The sequence below is a fragment of the Amblyraja radiata genome, chromosome 31 (assembly GCF_010909765.2).
Source record: "Amblyraja radiata isolate CabotCenter1 chromosome 31, sAmbRad1.1.pri, whole genome shotgun sequence".
NCBI lineage: Eukaryota > Metazoa > Chordata > Chondrichthyes > Rajiformes > Rajidae > Amblyraja > Amblyraja radiata.
Genome location: NC_045986.1, coordinates 11,147,204 through 11,159,772, shown reverse-complemented (window position 1 = coordinate 11,159,772; position 12,569 = coordinate 11,147,204). Strand labels below are relative to the sequence as shown.

Below are 12,569 nucleotides of genomic sequence, written 5' to 3'. Positions count from 1 at the left end.
TGTTGCATCAATGTACTGGGCCCAGGGCGGGTGAGGATGTGCAGGTCTGGGAACTTAAAGCTGTTGATTCTCTCCACTGTTGTCCTGCCAGTGAAGGCAAGTGCATGGCCCCTGAGCTTTCCCTTCGTGAAGTCATCAATCAGCACCTTGGTCTTGCTAACAATGGGAGCAAGATTTTTCTCCCAATAATGTAGACAGGTACCTCACTATGCTCATTTGGACACTTCAATTGCAACTTTCAGTTGATGCAAACTAGCTTGTGAAATTTTGTATCTCTTAACCCTTGTTTGGAATATTGTTTTAATGTATTTCATTTTCTTTCCCCCCACCCCCATCAAATTCCCTTAGGCTGCGGAGAATTGATGCAGTGGCTTCCATTCTCTGGCTGGTGGTGATCAGTGTGTATTTGGTGGAGAATTACCTGCAGACCGATGTTCCTGGCTGGCTTGACACTTTGAAATTCAGTACCACCTCCCTGTGTTGCGTAGTGGGATTCACTGCAACCGTCGCTACCCGGAAGTCAACTGCTCATCGGCAATACAGGGCACGAAGGTCAGAATCTGAACAGTGAACGGTGGCGGCATATGAACTCTTGTGTGAATGATTCTGTCCTTACACAGTGGAATGCTGTTTCTTATCTCGCTTTCCCAGCATTTGGTTGTCTCCTAAGGAATTTAAAGTTACAGCATCATTTTGTGACCTGTGTGAGCTGGGCTTGCGCCAATGTGCTCTTTTCAGGCTAACTGTAATGAACACAAATTCATTAAGCAGTAATTCAAATTTCATAATTTTTTTATTGGAATATTTAGCCCGGGTAATGGTCATCAATTTATTTGAGGGCCTTCAATTAATCTTTTAGCATGCATAATTAACACTCTAATTGGCATAATTGTTTAAATCGTTAATTGTGCACGTTGATAGCAAAAAGGAGGCATGGTTTTAAGAAAAAGTATAATGCTCTATTTGTTAGGTCAGGTAGACCTTCCAATGGTAGTTAGTGAGCCCTGATCCATCTTAGGATTCCTGCAGCCCTAAAGACCAACTGTTTAAGCACAAGCTTCCTTGTTAATGATCTAATCTCCTTAATCAAAATGAATTCAGTTGATGCTTTTTCATTATATGCTCCCATCAGAATTTGTTGAGTATTTTGTTTACTCTGGTTTGGATTCGCAACCCCCCCCCCCCCCCCCCCCCGCTTTAGAGTGGGACAGTTAATTGGCCCTTTACCATAATTTGGGAACTGCTCATATATGTTTCAGCATGACCATTGGGACAAGCAGTTAAACTAACTGGTACTATAAATTTTGAGAACGCGGAAATTCCTTGCTAGTTGTCGGAAGGTGTCACTAAATTAAGGAATTAAGGAAAATTATGCCCAAGCTGTTGGTGAATGTAACTGAGCTATTTAATAATGTGCCACACAATCACCAATGATGAGATGTAGGAAATGTGGTTTGTGGAAGTGGCCAGAATTAGAAGACTGCAGAGATGAGCTCTAGAGTCATAGAGTGATACAGTGTGAAAACAGGCCCTTCGGCTCAACTTGCCCACACAACATGTCCCAACTACATTAGTCCCACCTGCTTGCGCTTAGTCCATATCCCTCCAAACCTGACCTATCCATGTACCTGTCTAACTTTTTTTAAACGTTGGGTTAGTCCCAGCCTCAACTACCTCCTCTGAATTCTAGTGCAGGAGGAGGATTCAGATGGGGAACGGCATGTCCATTATGGGCACCTTGATCATATTAGTTAAAAACTTACCTTTGGAGTTCCTGAAGCTAAATGTTTTCTGTTAAATGATTCAAAGATGTTAGTTTAAACAGGGCAATTAAAACTGCATGGTTGGATAAACTGCATAAAACTGGATAGTTTTTAATTGATAAGTTGAGAAATTGTTATCACTTTCCAGCCTTAAGTAAGAATAAATCACTGCTCAAAAGGCACGGGTCAACACATTGGAATTATGACATCTTGTGGCCGTTAACTGCAAATGCATATTCTTCAAAGTTCTTTATTTAATTTCTATCAAATTGTCATAAGCATAAGAAAGCAAGAGTGTGCTTAATGGTTCTGTATTTTACAAGTGTCTGCAACTGTTCCAGCTCTTCAAAGTTGTAACTCAGTCACGAATATTGCTGATTTATTATCTGCATTCATTTTTTGAAATGAAAATTAAAAGAGAGTTCTTTTGTTCTCTCCCATATAGAAACTCGCAATAATGATGGACCTCCTTTTTGAAAGGCTAGGAATACTAAAGTTCTCACTGAACATGTGCAACAAAGAGGCGCTAATCCCAATTTTAACCTCTTGTGCTACATTGTGCTTGACTCTTCAGTTTCATGATATTGCCTCAGATCCAATCTACCCTTTTCCTGCCACACCTGTAGCACTAAAACCTTCCTGGCGAATGTGATTTGGCTTTGGTTCTTTCTCCAGAATCATGCCATCTCCCCGACCCAGCCTCAGGATAAAAAGAAAGTATGTTGAAAGATAACATATTGAAGTTTGATTTTCTTAAAAGTACAATCAGCCTAATTTAGGTCTGGAAAATATGATTGCTGTTTCTTAAAAGAAAAACTTTGCATTCTTGGCTTTATACTAGTGAGTGGGTGATTTGATGGCTTTGTTTTACATACATTGTATTGTAAAATAAAATTACTATTTGTAAGCTGGTTGTATTGCAAATGACTGGGAAGACAATAGAATTAATCGTAAAAGTCACCTTTCGTGCATGAATTTGGAAGATGGTGTAATATTAAAGTGTTGCTATCGCTCAGGTGTCATCATATCACCTGTCACTAGTTCGAAATTCTTTATCTCTTGCAGATGCTACTTTCATAGAGTGGTTTCTTCCCTTTTTTGAATGCTGAATGGCTGGTATTTAAATAGCCAGTAATTGTATCTTCTTGTGTAATATTGCACCCCAGCAGCTATAATTTGGGTTGCATTTAAATTATGTAGTGTCACTGGCTTTTTTCGTAACTTTGTCACATAATGTGTAATTTAATATTTAGACCAAGATGTATTTATAAAATAATGTGTGCAATTTTTGTTACCCAGTACTCACTAATGGTACTTATCACATCAATTTTAGATTTCCACACAATTTCTTTTAATGCACTAAGATCGTCTGATTCATTGTAAAGATTTTCTAATTTTGAATTGTATTCATAGTCATAGAGTGATACAGTGTGGAAACGGGCCCTTCGGCCCAACCGGCCGACAATGTCCCAGCTACACTCGTCCGATTTTGCCAGCGCCTGGTCCATATCCGTCCAAACCTGTCCTATCCATGTACCTGTCCGACTGTTTCTTAAACGATGGGATAGTCTCAGCCTCAACTACCTCCTCTGGCAGCTTGTTCCATACACCAACCACCCTTTGTGTAAAAAAGTTACGCCTCGGATTCCTATTAAATCTTTTCCCCTTCACCTTGAACCGATGTCCTCTGGGAATATCTTTTATTCCAAGAAGGAGATTAAAATAATTCATTTTTTGAAATATTCTGAAATATTATCTTTATTTTATTTGAAACGTCTCAGCATTCAAAAGGGTGTACACCTGTTTGACTTCATCTGTCTTTATTGCCATTTTTACATTTAATAATTTAAAAATAATTTGCTTAAATTTGAAGGCCTTGTAGCCTTTTTCTTCAAATCTTATTCTCTTTCTTTGAACCATTACAACATTTAAAGTGAATATTTTGTTCCAGTTTAATCAGTACAAGTTTGGCTTGTTGGCAAGTAGTATTATGTAATATGTAGTAGAAGTGAAGCTTCTAGGTTTATATGTAGTGTGCTTTCAATAAATTGTCTATTCAATCAATGAATATATTCCATTCTTATGTGCTGTTACCATTCATCTCCAAATTGCAACCATTCACACCATTACAGTAACTGCTCATTTAGAGAGATGCCATCGGCTTGTTGGCTAAGACATATTTCTCTGTAGTTTTTCTAATTTATAAATGCTTTCAGGGTGACTCTTTAGATCTTTGAGAATTGAAAGGCTTGAAGTGGATGTAGAATTGTAGAGGCTGGGAAGATCCAACTCCCTACAACATAATTTATCAAAATTAATTGCTGACCAGGTCCGACAATGTAAAACCAACTCTTCAGAACGCAGATAGTAGTGTCGGATCAAAAGCTGTAACTTGGAATCTTAATTACAGAACAAGTTCCATATACCTTTAAGAGAAGAGTTGAAGTGCTTGATTCAAATATATTTACATATATCTTCAAATCTCCAATTTAGTTGCTGACAATTTTCCCGTTGCATTTTATTGGAGATTTAAAAGCTATTTAATATACCATTTATCATTTAACTGCATTTAAATATAGTTGGAAAATGTGTTGGCGCTGTTTGTAATTTAAAAAAATGTGTAAACATTGCAGTATAAAGCAGGAGTCAAGTCTAATGTAGTCTAAAGCAGGAGTCAAATGTATTTACAGTTTTTCTGGCAATTTGGCTGCAGTCAACTGCAGTATATAAAATACTAATACAGAATATAGCTACGAACTAACATATCAGATGGCAATGTCACTGCAGTACTATGTAATTTCAACCTGATAAGATGTTAAATGATAAGCTTACAGTCTATGCAATGTAAAAATATCACTGCAATATTTAGCTTTGTGTTAATGTAAAAGAACTGTTGCAGTGATTTGCTATTAATCTAATGTGATGAGCATTTTACTTGTGCTCTGAATTTAAAGTGTTCATCCAGGTTAATATCCTATTGCACCTCCAGAATCTAGTACATATATTACACTGCTGTCTTACAGACTTTGTTCATTACCAGCAGCACTCCTTGCCTATTGCAGTCCACTGCGATCACAGTTGCACACTATTGAAATATATAGGTACAGCAATCTGAGTTGCAGTTGAGCTGATGAATGCTGTAGATGACAGATTCAACCAGAATTCACTTGTATGTGGATGCATCTTTATCATATTGTCCAAGTGGGCGATTTAGAGTAAACTACAGTAACCCAGATGAATTTGTGGGTCAGTGCGAGATCTTAACATCCCTTGATAGCAATGAACTAATCTTGTTGATCAGGAGACCGTCGATAAGCTCCCAGAGAACATAGATGGTTTTTCGAAAGATGTTTGACAGATTAGATCCATTGTCATGTTTGATCTTTGAAAAAAAATAATAATAATTGCACCACATATTGCTAGTTGGAATATAATTGTGGAGCAGCTTTCTGACTTCTGTTCTTGCGCTCGAGATCACTGAAGCTGTTGGCGAGTGCAAGGGTTTTAAAATCTATTACTTGGAACAAAGTTTAGTGTCGATTGGCCTTTAGTTCCTGTGATATTCTTGAGGGAAGCTCAGTATGTGACTGATATTCTTTTAAAACCTCTTTAAATCCTTTGGATCTTGATCTGTCTTTCTGTTTGTCGTCTCATTCAGTGCTTATGTGGTATTTTATTTCTTTGTACACACTGGTTCAGTAATTGCTTGCATCTGCTAACCTGATTTCTCCATAGGCAGTTAGCCCCCGGGACCATTCAGAAATTAGCAGGGAGCTGTCAAGAATTTGGCAGGTGGAAGATGAATGGGCACCCAGTAAAGCACATGAACAGTCGAGTCCGGAGACATGCAAGAAAAGAATGGATGAGTAACTCGGCAGAGCTCTGGCATTCAGACGAGGTGGTAGATGGCAGCTTTTGCCAAGTGAAGGTGATGGGTTAGCAGCTCTGTTCAGGATCATATAGGGTATGACAACTGTATGGTTCAGAGATAGACACAAAGTGCTGGAATAACTCAGCAGGTCAGGCACTATCTTTGGAGAAAATGGATGGGTGATGTTTCCCAGTCAGGACCCTTCAGGCATTTCGGTAGGAGATAGAACCAGGTTGTGTGGGGCTGGGGTACGATGAGATTGGAGGATGTGGAGGGCAGGTTGCCAGATGTGATGAAATCAGGGGTAATCCTGGAGATGATGAAGTTTGAAGATAATGGCGTTTGAAAAGGCTCTGGAACCAAGGGTGTTTTAGTTAATTGGTGGTGGACCTGTATTATCATTCCTTTAACATTAACCTTGCTCATCCATGTCAGCCATGCCAAGAAAAAAACATTGGATATAACTTAGAAATGGGAGTGTGGAATTTTCAAGAACATATGGTACCTGTGACCATATTCGGTGTCTGTTGGTCATCTAATAAAGCCATTTTCCAGTGGGCGTCAGACTATAAGTTGTACATTGCCATCAGGTATCAATAAAATTTCAATTTACGGCAAATTCAAGGGTAATTAATATTTGAAAATTCACCTTGCAACCCAACAGAATTACATTTCTATATTACTAAAACCCTCATCTTGTTTGTTCGTTTGTTTGCCCGGTTTGTATTTACGTAAAAACGGTACACGATAACACTACAATTTTTGGCCCACCTTATTCACCATTGTCCTGTGATGTAAACTAAATGTTTCGTTCAGATTGATGGTATATTTTACAAGTTATTGACGTTTAAAACTTAAAAAAATAAATAAAACAGCGCCCCAACTTGCCCTGCCCCCACTTGCCGTCTTTACTTGACAGGCGTCACAAAGGACACCCCACGGGTCCTCAGCACGCGCGGCCTTTGCACAATTTCAGACCTCCATATTTTTTTCCCCATCACGAAATACGACGCGACTGCTTCATGGGCAAGTTTCCTTCTATTTTAATTTCTGACCCCCTGGGCTGGGGTTTGAGCCGATGCGGGAACTGGGGGCGGGGAGAGGCCGCGCCAGGTACCCTCGGCCTCTCCATCCCCCTCCCCCGGCTCCAGGATGCTCGCTTCCCCCCCCCCCCCCATTAAGTTTACAATGAGGGAGGGTGAATAAGGGGAAATGAGCAGTCCCTGTGCACTTGGGTGCTATGGGTGAGAGGTGGAATATTGCGTCGGGGAACGGGTTGTATTTTGGTCATAATTTAAAACACTTAACTTTTATGACAGAAATTAAAATTTATGGTGATCTGTCGTGGAACAACCCCATTGAAGAAGATAACAGTAGTTACCCAGACTTCGTTGCTGGTTGTGAAGGGGCCCCCATAACAGTTCAAGTTTCAGTGCCCCAAAAATCTAGGTCTGCCACTGGCTGCTGGGGGTGGTGGTTGAGGCAGATACAATAGTGGTGCTAAAGAGAGTTTTGGGATAGGCATATGGATATGCAGGGAATGGAAGGATATGTGTTATATGCAGGTAGATAGGAGTTGGTATCATACTTGGATATTATGAGCCAAAGGGCCTGTTCTGTGCTGCATAATTCTGTTTTACAACTTGCTGGCAGAGTCTTGGCAGCAAGTTCAAGACTTCAGCATTCATGCACGAGTCTCAAATTTGCAGATGCTTGCTTACATGATTAAGTACCAGCTATTCACCTTGGGATTGCTGGCATTTCCCTGTAAACTCTGGCTCACTTCCAGTAGCTTGTTAAAAAGTTTGCATTAAGCCATGGTCTTGAGGTGGAGGGATGGTGGTGCCTCATTTATTTACATTCTGTGTTGTCATAAAAGCACCCTCTGTGATAGATATGAATACATGGAGCTCTGATCGTGGCTGCCTTCAGCAGAACATTACAGAACCAGAGATAATGTACAGTGCCTTTAAGTTCATAATTTAAGCATTGTATTTTGCCATTACTCTGACAATGGAGGAGGCCCAGGACAGAAAGGTCAGTGTGGGAGGGTGAAGTTAAAGTGTTTAGTAGCAGGGTGATCAGATAGGTTTAGGCGTACTGAGCGGAGGTGTTCTGCGAAAAGATCTGCGCTTGGAAACGTCACACATTCCTTCTCTCCAGAGATGTTGCCTGTCCAACTTTTTGTGTCTATCTTCGGTTTAAACCAGCACCTGCAGTTTCTTCCCTCGCGTTGTATGTTACAGCTGTGCTGCGCAAGCATTCGGTAACCAACAAATACCAGCACTGTTGCACTGAAGAGAATTGTCTGACTAAATCAACATTTTAAAAAACAAAATGCATCAATACTTTGCCACCAATTCCATTTTCTTTAATCGATGAACAGATTCAGGCCAACCTTACATCTGATTTGAGACTCCAATTTATGCTGGAAGGATTATATCTTGAGGAACAGTACTTTGCGAAGATTTTAGTCGGTTTGTTGCGCTAATCTATTCAGGAATGAATCCTAGCTACAGATATACAATAGCAAAACACAAAGTGCTGGAGGAACTCAGCAAGTCAGGCAGCATCCGTGCGGGGAGCGGACAGATGAAGTTTCGGGACAGTGTAAGAAGGATCCTTGCCCAAAATGTCTGTCCACTCCCTCCACAGTTGCTGCCTGACCTGCTGAGTTTCGCCAGCACTGTTTTGCTCAAGATTCCAGCACCTGCAGGTCCTTGTGTCTCCATATACAATCCTCACATTAGGTAAATCAGAATAGATTGGAAGGAGCATAACATAATCTTGTTCTAATATATAAAAAAATAAAGTGTTGACTGGTTCAGAAAACGTATGTTAATCTCGAGCTCTTTTCAAAAACTGCATTGAGTAGCTTGACATGTTAAACCATCCCCTCGAGGGATTTGTGAAAGATTCAGGCAAGTCTGCATTATAAACCTGTGAATTGACGGACATAGAATTGACAGACATACTAGAATCTAGCAGTAGCTTCTATTTGAACGAGTGACAAATAAGGTTTTTCGCAACAAGTATCATCAGGCTGAAATCTACAACCTAAGGGAATAACGCAAATCTGACAATAATGATAAAGACATCAAATGCACATATGGACGAAAATTGTCCCATTCTTCCCACCGCTGCCCCCATCTTCCTTGTTCTTCTGGGAGGTAAACAGGCAGAGACATAGCTCTAGGTGCCAGAAGTGACAGCTTTAATCTTTCTAGGCTGGGCTTCAGGGCCTTGTTCTGGTTAAATCATTAACTGATTCTACACATGGACATCTATAAAACTATGTTCATATGTCCTTAAACATGGTTATGCCCATATATCACACCTGATATTGGTGGTATGGTTGAAAAACAGTATTGCGTGTTGATTCAGTGGTCAGAAGTCTTGGGTTCGTTATCCCAATCCCGCTGCTTCATATCCAAATAGAATATGTGTATACACACTTATGTAGTCAAACTTATGCAGTCGTCAGGCAAGATGTACAGAAGTGTGCAAATGCACACCTCCCGATTCGGGGACAGTTTCTTCCCAGCTGTGAGGCAACTGAAACATCCTATCAACATTTAGAGAGCGGTTCTGAGCTACCATCGACCTCAATGGAGACCCTCGGGCTATCTTTAATTGGACTTTACTCTAATTTATCTTGCACTAAACGTTTATTTAGCTTAGAGATACAATGCGGAAACAGGCCCTTTGGCCCACCAATTCCGTGCTGACCAGTGATGTCCGTACACCAGCACTATCCTACACACTCAGGACAATTTACAATTCTTAACGAAGAAGCCAATTAACCGCAAACCCGTATCTTCTTGGTTCTTGGTTTCTTGGTCCTCCAAAATATTCCAAATGGAATTTAAACTGGAGGTGGCGAAGGGAGGGCTTAAGCCAGAAAGGGTTATTGGGAAGAAAGAGCTACTTTAAATTTAGTTGCATCTGGTTGGGTAACTATAGTTGGGTGGAGATTATTCCATGCTTTAATTGTGCGGGGGAAGAATGAATTGCTGTACACAACTGTCTTTGTAGCTGGGATCACAAATTGGATCGAATGCCCTCATCTGCTCCTAATTGGTTTGGGTTTGGTGTAGGTCTTGTAGTCTATGTTGAGCTGACCATTTAACATTTTGTAAAAACAGGTCAAACGGTGAGCTTCACGTCTGTCTTGGAGAGGGTTCCACCCCAGAGAATTCAGAAGTTTGGTGACACTCGCTTCTCTCTCATAGGTGTTAGTAACAAATCGAGCTGCCTGTCTTTGGACACGTTCGATGGAAGAAATGTTTTTATTTGTGTATGGGTCCCATGCTGCAACTGCGTAGCCCAAATGAGGTCTAACGAGGGTGAAGCATAGCTTCTCCTTGACAGAAGTTGAACAATAATGAAAGTTGCACACCTGTTGCTTTCATCGCACATCTGTACATTGGATGGCTCAATTGTAATCATGCATAGTCTTTCCACTGACACACGACACATGTCGGTACACATGACAAAAACGAAACTAATCGGACAATAGAACACTTGATTCCATTTTTGACCTTCTTGCGTATGGCGTGCACAGCCTAAAGTTGTTGGACAACTTGTTCTATTTGATATTATTTGATTGTGCACGCCAGGTTGTTCGCATTCGTTGAAACAGGGCGGACCACGTGAAGATTGCAATCTTCCACCCCATTCTATTTCTGACGAGTAATAAATCTGATGGATGCTTCAGAACATTACACTTTGTTATATTGTCTGAAGATCTTTGATGTGTTGACAATCCTCAACCTTGCTGATTGGTGTGCCAAGCTCAACAAATAATACTTTGCATCCTTGCTTTGAAGCTAAGAAGCATTGATGTTTATATTTGACTTTGTTTGCCAATTGTCCCTGCAGCTAGTTGCATTGGTTTTTGCATCTTCAAGATGTGTCTCGTGGGGGGAAATCTTCTGCAAACCACAAACCTCATTCTGCAGTGGTAGCACAGTTTCCACTGCAACTTAATGACTGTCCAAGAACAAGTTGGTGTCCACTTGGCTGCCATTAAACAACCTGCCGCAAATGCTCTAATTCAATGGTACCATGGTACTTTATTGTCACATGTATCTAAGTACAGTGAAGGGAAAGAACCGCAGACGCTGGTTTAACTTGAAAGGTAGACACAAAAAGCTGGAGTAACTCAGCGGGACAGGCAGCATCTCTGGAGAGAAGGTATGGGTGACGTTTCGGGTCGAGACCCTTCTTCAGACTAATTGTTAAGATGTGGTCGTAGAGTCGGACGGAAGGCGGAATCACAGAGGGGGAGCAGTGAGAGAGGATGTTGCTGAACTCTCGTCGGAGAGAGGTGGGGAACTACTTCAAAGTAGACATACCTTGAGATTTTGCAGTGGAGCGGACAAAATGTATAGGCGTGAACTGCAGATACTGGTTTTAATCGAAGGTAGACACAAATTGTTGGCGTAACTCAACATGACAGGCAGCATCTCTGGAGAGAAGGAATGTGTGGCGTTTCGGGTCGAGACCCTTCTTCAGACTGATGAAGAAGATCAGTCTGAAGAAGGGTCTCGACCCAAAACGTCACCCGTTCCCTCTCTCTAGAGATGCTGCCTGTCCCACTGAATTACTCCGGCATTTTGTGACAATCCAAGTACAGTGAAATTATTTTACTCGCTGTTCATTGCCAATCCTACTATATACATAAGGCACAATAATACTAAGTACAAGAGTGTAAGACAGTAGACCACACTGAGTCTACACAAGAGTCGCCACATTTCATCCGCCATCTTGTACCCTCAATCCAAAGTTTATTAAAATACGTTAGTCTTAACTTGGCCGTAAAGGCCCGTTGTCCTGTCAGCGACACTGGGTCGGAGTTGCAGGGGTCGTCCTGGCCAGGTGATGTGTTGATGTCCTCCACCGCTCCGTGCCGCTGCAGGCTGCGTCCGATACATGTAAAAATACTTCTTGATCCGAGCACACTAGAACAGTCTTCTTCCAAGTATTTAAAATTTGAGCTGTAGCAATTTGATTCTAATTTCAATTTGGTGGAATAAGTGGTAATTTAGTACTTGGAAACATTAAATTGGATAATTAGATTGAGAAGTTCTTTAACAGTTCACGGCGTGGTGATTTTGACATTTTTCATACGAGTGTTGTCTTTTTATTAATGTGCATGTTAGCGATCAGAGACTTAATCAATTAAATAATGTAACCTCAGCCCATCGAGCACCTTAGGATGGCATTAACATAAAATTCCACACATCCTATTTCTTTTAAGTGGATACAATAGGTAAGTGTTTAGAAAAAATTGTGGTAAGCTTTAAGGCCTGTTCATACAGAAGCCATTTGGATGGGGCGGCAGATCTGTGACTCACACTCTGTCATTTGAGTAACCTTGATAAGCTGTCAGGTTATGTATTATATATAATTAAACTTAAGTATTCTGGCAAATGTTCATAATACTTGGACTGAAATCCACCCCTCCAGCATTTGTGTTTTTTTTACATCCCTTAACTTTTGGATTTGATGTAGACAGCCTTTTGATTTAATATTTTACTTCCTGTTTATTTACTTTTTGTATTTAAATTTCTACAGTAAGCGAGTGCATGTATTTTCAGCAATGTGATAGCTCCTGTTGGAAAGGTACCATCATTGAAGAACGATGTGGGTGGGCACTAGCAGAACTTAATTGTGTGCCCTGTAAGGCGGGGGGGGGGGGGGGGGGGGGGGGGGGAGGAGGAGGGGGGGGGTGGGGGGGTGAGGGGTGAGGGGGGAGGGAGGGGGGGGGGGGGTTGGTTGATGGAACTTTGACAATATATCGCCACCCACCACATTAACAATTCCTTCCAGCGCTTGTTATTTTCCTTGCCATACTCACTGGGTGGCCCCTTATTGCCAGGCTTATTTTTTTAAGTCTTAAACTGACTACCAGAAGATCACCTTCACCCAGA

The 12,569-nt window shown here is 41.0% G+C and overlaps 1 protein-coding gene across 1 annotated transcript in view; it reads left to right on the top strand.

Annotated features, from left to right (window-relative positions):
* Positions 1 to 12,569, top strand: part of tmem201 (transmembrane protein 201) — a 133,926-nt gene that overhangs the window by 50,856 nt on the left and 70,501 nt on the right. Inside the window, exon 6 of the mRNA XM_033048417.1 lies at positions 349 to 552. Within this exon, the coding sequence (XP_032904308.1) occupies positions 349 to 552 (204 nt within the window). The remainder of the gene's footprint in view (positions 1 to 348; positions 553 to 12,569) is intronic.